At 60.4% G+C, this 7,466-nt stretch overlaps 1 protein-coding gene across 1 annotated transcript in view; it reads left to right on the forward strand.

Annotated features, from left to right (window-relative positions):
- PADI3 (peptidyl arginine deiminase 3) overlaps window positions 1–4,300 on the forward strand; it is a 30,056-nt gene extending 25,756 nt beyond the window's left edge. Inside the window, exons 15-16 of the mRNA XM_070379164.1 lie at window positions 1,403–1,528; window positions 3,195–4,300. Coding sequence (XP_070235265.1) covers window positions 1,403–1,528; window positions 3,195–3,428 — 360 coding nt within the window. The 3' untranslated portion in view covers window positions 3,429–4,300. The remainder of the gene's footprint in view (window positions 1–1,402; window positions 1,529–3,194) is intronic.
- The last annotated feature ends 3,166 nt before the right edge of the window (window positions 4,301–7,466 follow it).

Genomic DNA, 7,466 nt, shown 5'->3' on the forward strand with positions numbered 1-7,466 from the left:
CAGGGCTGGAGCTCGCAGCGGGCCCTCGGCAGCTCCAGTCCTGCGAGGGGCAGCTGTGAGAGCCTTGTCGTGGTCACCGCGTGGCGCAAGAAGCCGGAGGCCCGGCCGCAGGGGACGGCGCTGTACCCGCGTGGGGGGCGGGGTCAGGTCGGCGCGTTTTGGAAGCAGATGGAGGAGCCCGGGACTTGCTGACACGGAGGCAGAGTGAGAGGAGGGGCGGCGTCGAGCAGGGTTTTCTCTTTCACTGGGGTTCGCGTGCGCGTGGTTAGTCGCTCAGTCATGCCCGACCCTCTGCGACCCCGTGGACCATAGCCCGCCAGGCTCCTCTGTCCGCGGGATTCTCCAGGCAAGAGTCCTGGAACGGTTGCCAGGCCCTCCTCCAGGGAATCTTGCCGACCCAGGGATGGATCCCACCTCCCCTGCACCTCGTGCGCTGGGGGCGGACTTTTTACCCACTGAGCCACCCGGAACCCGATTGCTTTATGATGGTGTGTTAGCCTCCGCTTTAGGAGGAAGTGGGTCTGTTGTATAACACCCCTCCTTGCCCTCCTGCACCCTCCACGCACCTTTCTAAGTCATCAGAGCCCCTAGCTAAGCTCCCTGTGCTGTAGGCAAGCTCCTGCTGGCTATGTATGGTAGCGTATACATGTCCATGCATTTGGGCCTGAGCAGCGATTAGTTTCCAGGGCTGAAGAATGCGGAAGGGAGGGTGTGGAGGGGTGGGTAGAAATGACTCCTCACCTCTGACGTGCCCGTCAGACACCCAAGTGGAGATGCGCAGGGCTGGTTGTGCCTGCACGTCTGAGCTGAGGGAAAGCATTGGGCTTTATAAAGTGGCTCCTGTGTGAGTGTTCAGTCATGTCCGGCTCTTTGCTTCCCTATGGACTGAAGCCCACCAGGCTCCTCTGTCCGTGGGATAGTGGCTGGGGGGTGGAAATATGGAAGTTGGCGGTGTCTAGTGTTTTGAACGTAAGACTGAAGGAGATCCCGGAGGAGTGAGGCTCGAGAAGGGAGCGGGTGGAGGACGGGCCACCCTGAGCCGCGCTCTCGTGCCCCCTGCCAGGGGCTGAGGCTGTGGCGGGGGGACCAGCGGGTGGAGGACGGGCACCCTGAGCCATGCTCTCGTGCCCCCTGCCAGGGGCTGAGGCTGTGGCGGGGGGACCAGCGGGTGGAGGACAGGGCACCTTGAGCCGCGCTCTCGTGCCCCCTGCCAGGGGGTGAAGCTGTGGCGGGGGGACCTGAGCAGGCATGTTTTGATGAAGGCTCACAAGGAGTAGGTTCGTGTGGAGGGCTGACCTGTGGGCACTTGGGCATCTTGTCCATCCTTAACCAGACGTGCCCCCGTGGGCCTCCCCCCACCACACCTGCAAGGCCTCCCTGACTTCCCCGTCCCCCTCCCCAGAGCTGCATCGACTGGAACCGGGAGGTGCTGAAGCGGGAGCTGGGCCTGGCCGAGCGGGACATCGTGGACATCCCGCAGCTCTTCAAGATGGAGAGGAGGAAGGCCGTGGCCTTCTTCCCGGACTTGGTGAGGCCGTCAGCCGGGACTTTGGGTTTTGTCAGATTAGGCGCCAAGCCTCTACTCCCCCGGGGGCCAAACGCCCGGCACCGCTGTGTTGGGGTTGAGGGGCCGGGGCTGGGGGCAGGGAGACTCAGAGGTCCCACGGTCCCAGCGGAAGGACCTCTTCTTGACCGGTTGTCACAATCACCACGGAATGCTCACTGGCCAAGCCTGCACTCCAGGGCCGTCTGGGAAGGCCGTCCTCTCCTCCCAGGGACCCAGCTGGTATTTGTGCAGTGAGCGAAAGATGGCGTGAGGCCATGCGGGTAGCATCCACCGGAAGGTCAGACAGCCCTTTCCCCCGGCTCCCGGACGCTCACCCACCCCCTGCATATTTAACGTTCCCTGTGTGAGATGCAGAGATGACTCAGGCTGCTCCCTGCTCCCAAGGAGCTACCAGTCAAATCTGGTCGGGGAGAAACTCGCTTCACCTCTCTGAGGGTTTGTCCCAAAGATCTACCTTGTATGATAAAGTGGTGTGCCAGATCAGAGGTGAAACAAAGCACTTCCAGCCTGAGAGGTAGGCCTGGAGACCCAAGAGGGCTCCGTGGAAGAAGTGGCCTTTGATTGAGCCTGGGGGCTTTGCCTCTGCTGTCTCTGAAACTTGAACTTGCATCTGGAACACGGGGACCTCGGGGCCCCACCCCAGGCGTTCCGATCCCGCAGGGGCCTGAGACTCGCTGCCTTTCTAACAGCGAACCCCCGGGCGCTCTCTGAGGCCCACCCTTCGAGCAGCACAGCTCCCTCCTGCCTCTTTCCCTCCCTCTCGAGCCCTCCCCACCTCCATCCCTCGGAGGAACCAGACTCACCCATCATCAGAGGCTTGCGGGCAGCCTGTCCACACCACCCTTGCTTCATCCCTCCTTCTCCTTCCCCTTTCTGACTGTTTGCCCTCCTTGATTTCCCCTCTTGCAAAGCCTCTTATCACTCCCTTTCCTTCCTGCATCTCCAAGGAGGCTTTGCAATAAGGCCCGTGCCCCCAGAAGCTTGTGCAGTGCTCCAGATTCTTGTGTTTGTAGGAAACAGAAGACCACCAAAGTGGGTTTCGGCCAGAGCCGAAGATTTAGCCTAAAGACCCCAGGAAGGCCTGTGGCGGGGTGGCCGCTGTGGGGGGCGTTAGGAGGGCCTGGAACCAGCTCCTGTTTCCACGGCTACACTGCTCATCCACCCCCACCCCCACCACTGCCTCCTCCTTTTCTTGGCCTCCCTAGCCTCTGTGTCCCAGGGGACAGACATGAATATGGCCACACCGAAGGGCAGACACAGGGAGAGAGAGACTCAGCTCTCCCACCATGTTAACGGCACCAGCCGAGGAGGGAATCTGATCGGCCCCGCTTGGGTCACACATCTACCCTGGTCCCATCAGCTGTAGCCTGGGAGTTCAGGATTCCGTAGCACAGACATGGCAGCTGCCTACCAACGAGGAGGGCAGCCGCCAGAGAAGTTCTCATCGTGAGCTCTGCACGTGCACAGCTGGTTAGGGTTCTTGCCAGGCCACGTCCCTCCCTCGCTGTCTGAGAGGCGAGTGGCTGTTTGCGAGGTGGCTTCAAAGACAGCACCAGGCCCTGCTGAGCATAGAGAAGGTGCTGGGTGGGAGCCGATGCTGCCCCTGACCTGGGCGCCCCCTTTGCAGGTGAACATGCTGGTGCTGGGCCAGCACCTGGGCATCCCCAAGCCCTTCGGGCCCGTCATCAATGGCCGCTGCTGCCTGGAGGAGAAGGTGCGGTCCCTGCTGGAGCCGCTGGGTCTCCACTGCACCTTCATCGACGACTTCACCCCGTACCACATGCTGCACGGCGAGGTGCACTGCGGCACCAACGTGCGCCGGCAGCCCTTCTCCTTCAAGTGGTGGCACATGGAGCCCTGAGCCGGCCGCCTCCACCCTTCAGCCCTGGGGTGGGCCGTCCGCCTGGGCGATGGAGGCCGAAACAGGCCCCTGAACAATAAGTATCAAGAGACCCCAAGGTTCCGGACGGAGCACCCGCTCGGAGGCCTTTTCCTCCAAGTGTTCACACGCCTCGCCTGCCGCCCATGCGGTTCTCAGACTTGATCCCCTTGGCTTCCCAAGAAGGACCTCGTTTATTGTGGTCTGTCTTGCAGATCTGCATGACTCACGGGGACTCCTCCAAACATTCCCCTCTCCTTCCCCAAATCCTCTGTGTGGAGCCTAGTTCCCTCCGGAGTCTAGAAACATCCACACCCCTCCTCTGCCCTCTTGGCCTGTGTGTTCTAATGAAGGAAGGACCCACGATCCTGCTTTGGTCTGATTGCCTCTCGCTCTGCAGGGGAACTCATTTGTTAAAGTCACAGGACAGGAGAGATTTAGCCCAGAGCCTCACCCACAGGGAAGGAGCAGAGGTCTGTTAGACTGAGGTGGGACCAGCATTCCAACTCTGACCAGCTGTGGAAATCGCCCTTGCCCAGCGCCCAGCAGAGCACGTGCTTCTAGACGTATGCTGAAGCAACATTAGCGACTCCTTACTTAGCCTGAGAAACATCTCATCATCTGACCTTTAGAAATCTGGCTTGGGGAATTCCTGGAGACTGGGAAGACTGGGTACAAGGGTGAAGAACATCCTTCATAAGACATAAGGTGCTTTAGTGGCCCTGGGGCTCTCTGCAGGAGGGGAGACCCCTGGTAGGATCAGTCCTGGGCTTTCTGTTGACCCCAGGTCAACGTTCCATGTCCTGCTTTCCCTCAGGAGAAGGGGCCTGGTGGGGCCAAACCCACTGAGACCACTCAGGACAGGAGGGCTCTGGGGATGGACCAGTCTGAGCTCAGGTGGGCAGGGAAAGGGGTGTGGTGGCTTTCTCCAGGTGTATGTCCGTTCCATGGGTGCTCTGTGTGGGGCCAGCTGTGCTTCCGTCACTGGCTAATAAATGGACAGAAACACAAACAGCGTGAACCTCATTTGGCTCCCTCTAGACAGCAGGAGCAGAGGGCTTTCTTGCAGCTGAAGCATCTGCTTGCCTAGGCCTCCAGGAATTTGAGGCTGAACAGCCCAAACGTTGGTTAAGACTGTGAGGTTGTTCCATCTTGGCCACGGGACTCATCCCATGGGTCACCATGGCCAGTTGCAATGATACAATGTGAAAATGCAAGCCCAGGGGTCAAATGCCCGGCTGCCAGGACCGAGTGAGCATGGCAGGGCGAGGGTCTGGGCTGTGGCCGGAAAGTTGCACTGTGAGTGTGGCAATGTGAAGCCAGGGTGTGGACCTTGGGGAAGCTTGCGTGTGCCCTGAGTGACACCCTCCTTCCTGTCCACGGGGAGGCTGTGGCCACCCCGTAAAGGCCCCACGGGCTTGCTCTGGAGCCCCAGGAAGTCGCTCCCTGTGCTCCTCCCTGCGAACCCCGGTGTTCTCTCTGGGGGTGCAAGCCTCAGAACAACTCACTCAGCCCCAGGGCTGGGTGGTTTCCGGGTGGTTAGCAAAGACCCCACAGCCTCCCCCCAGCATCCCTCCTGGCCACCGTTTACCTAGACTCTCTGAAATAGACTCCCACCGCCCCTCACATGACCGGATTCCGACAGAATAAGCCCACTTCCAAGGGAAACTGAGACCAATGAGGGTGTTGAGAAAACTGTATTTTTTGAAAGAGTTTCAGTGGAGGTACATGCCTCCAGATGGCAAGTGCTTAAAATCGGAAGAACTCAGATGGGTTCCCAAGCAGGCACTTCTCGCCCCGGATGCCCCCAGACTGACCACGAGGTCCTCTTCGTGAGGCCGAGGGTGGACCCAGCAACACGTCTGAGACACTTCTTGCGGCTCAAGCGTGACTCCTGTGCTCCAGGAAGGCTCCTGCAGGAACCTCGCCTCGATGGCAGAGGAAGTAAAATCAGCCCCCACCTGGGCCCTGCAGACGCCGTCACCTGTCCGCACGGCAGCGGTATAGCCAGTGCATGCGTTCCTCTACTGCTCTAGCAAACTGCCACCGGCTCAGTGGCTTAAAACAAAGCAGATTTATAATCTTAGATTCTGGAGGTCAGAAGTCTGGAAGGCGTTGTTTCTCCGGGCAGCCCGAGTGGGGGATCGCTTCTCTAAGTTTCCCGGCTTCCAGGGGCCTCCTGCACTCCTTGGCTTGTGGCCGCTTCCTCCAGCTTCAGAGCCTGTGTTGTAGCGTCACACATTCCCCCAACTCTTCTGCCCTCTTCCACTTCCTGGGACCCTTGTGATCGGGCCCAGATGGATAAGCCAGGCTCCTCCAGCGTCTCTGGGTCAGCTGATTCACAACCTTAATTCCATCTGCGGCCTCGATTCCCCTTTGCCATGTAAGGTAACGTGTTCATAGGTTCTGGGAGTTTGGACGTGGACGCCCTTGGGGGGCGGTTATTCTGGCCACCGCAACCAGACTGGCCCCTCTGATCTCCACAATCTGGACCACAATCGCCCCCTCCGAAATCCAGCTTGGCCTCTTGACAGGTGTCATGGAGTCAGCAGGAGAGGTGCCGTCCGTGAACAGGTGTCACGGAGTCAGCAGGAGAGAGGTGCCGTCCGTGAACTCCTCCTCCAGGACTTGCGTTCAGTCCTGACCCTCAACACCGGCCTGAGACCCGGGGTCCCATGGATGCAGGCTGGGTGGCTCCTAAGAGCACCACAGGCTGCCTCTTCAAGCCTGGGGCAGGGGTCCCCTCCACCCGGGCCGCCCCGGATGGCTGCCTGCGGTGCACCGTTTGGTCCCTGGAAAGCCCCGGGGAGACCAGAGTGAGGCCTGAGTTCTTGTGGAGCAACTCCTTCCTCTCCCCCACCCACACTGTGGTTCCTTCCACACGGGGTCAGCTTGACCCTGAGGAGTGAAGACAGAGGTCCCAAGGGAGCCGGAAGGGCTTGACTGGGCCGGCTGCCACATCCTAGCAAACGCTGGTTCAAAACCTCTGTTAGCTCCTCACTCGTTCATTCCAGAAATACTCAACGCACATCTCCTGTTTGCCAGGCACAATCTCTACCCTCAGGAGTTCGTATCTAGGGAGGCAGCGAGAAAAGAAGCACAAATAGCTAGAAATTGTAATGAGTGCCATAAAGTGGAGCCAGCGAGGGCCGGAGAATTAGGGGCAGGTGACCTGCTTCGGTGGGACAGGGGGTGCTGTTTGAGCTGACGCCGGAGGGTGGCCTGGAGCGGTGGGTGAGCGGGAAGCCAGCTTCCAGGCGTTGGGAAGGCCGTGCTGAGGCCTGGAGCGGGGCAGCCCCGCAGGGTGGAGAGCGGCGGCGGGAGGAGGAGGGGCCCGCGTTCCTGCAGCCTCGCTGCGCCCAGTCTGAAGCGGCCTGCCCCTCTCCACTCCCTGCCAGGGCCTGACTCAGGGCAGAGAGGACGGAGCACGCCCAGGCACTCCGCCCGCACACCCCGCACACCGCAGCCCAGGGACAAAGCGTCACGCGGAGTGGAAGGGCCACGTGCCCCAGAGTCGGCTGACCCGATGCTGAACGGCCCTTCTCGGAGGCACACTTTGCCTCTCTGAGTCTGTTTCCTCCTCCGTGAAATGGGCATGGACACTGTCTGCCTCACCGAGCTTGTGTGGGGTTATATGAGGTGCTTAGTCGTGCCCGGCGTGTAATACCTGATAAATGATGAGTGTCATATAACACCCCCCAGACCCTCTCCACGTGACCGCTCTGTGTATATACTCCCGATGTCTGCATTCTAATAGAGGGCAAAGACCCTTGGAGACCCCGAGGTCGGACCTGGGAGGAAGGAAGGGAAGGCTGTCCTGGCAACTCTCAGGTCACAGCCCGCTGGACTCAGCAACCTGAGAGTGACCCGGGGGAGGCTCCTGCCCAGACAGGAGGGGAGCCTGTCTTTCTCGTAGGGACTGACGGCTCGGGCGGCCCTGGGCCCGCCTGACTCACGCTGCGTTCAGGATCAGGAAAGAGTAACTGCGGGGCCCTGGCAGGAGGTTGCCCAACGCTGTGG

This window comes from Bos mutus, chromosome 2 (genome assembly GCF_027580195.1).
Source record: "Bos mutus isolate GX-2022 chromosome 2, NWIPB_WYAK_1.1, whole genome shotgun sequence".
Taxonomy (NCBI): Eukaryota; Metazoa; Chordata; class Mammalia; order Artiodactyla; family Bovidae; genus Bos; species Bos mutus.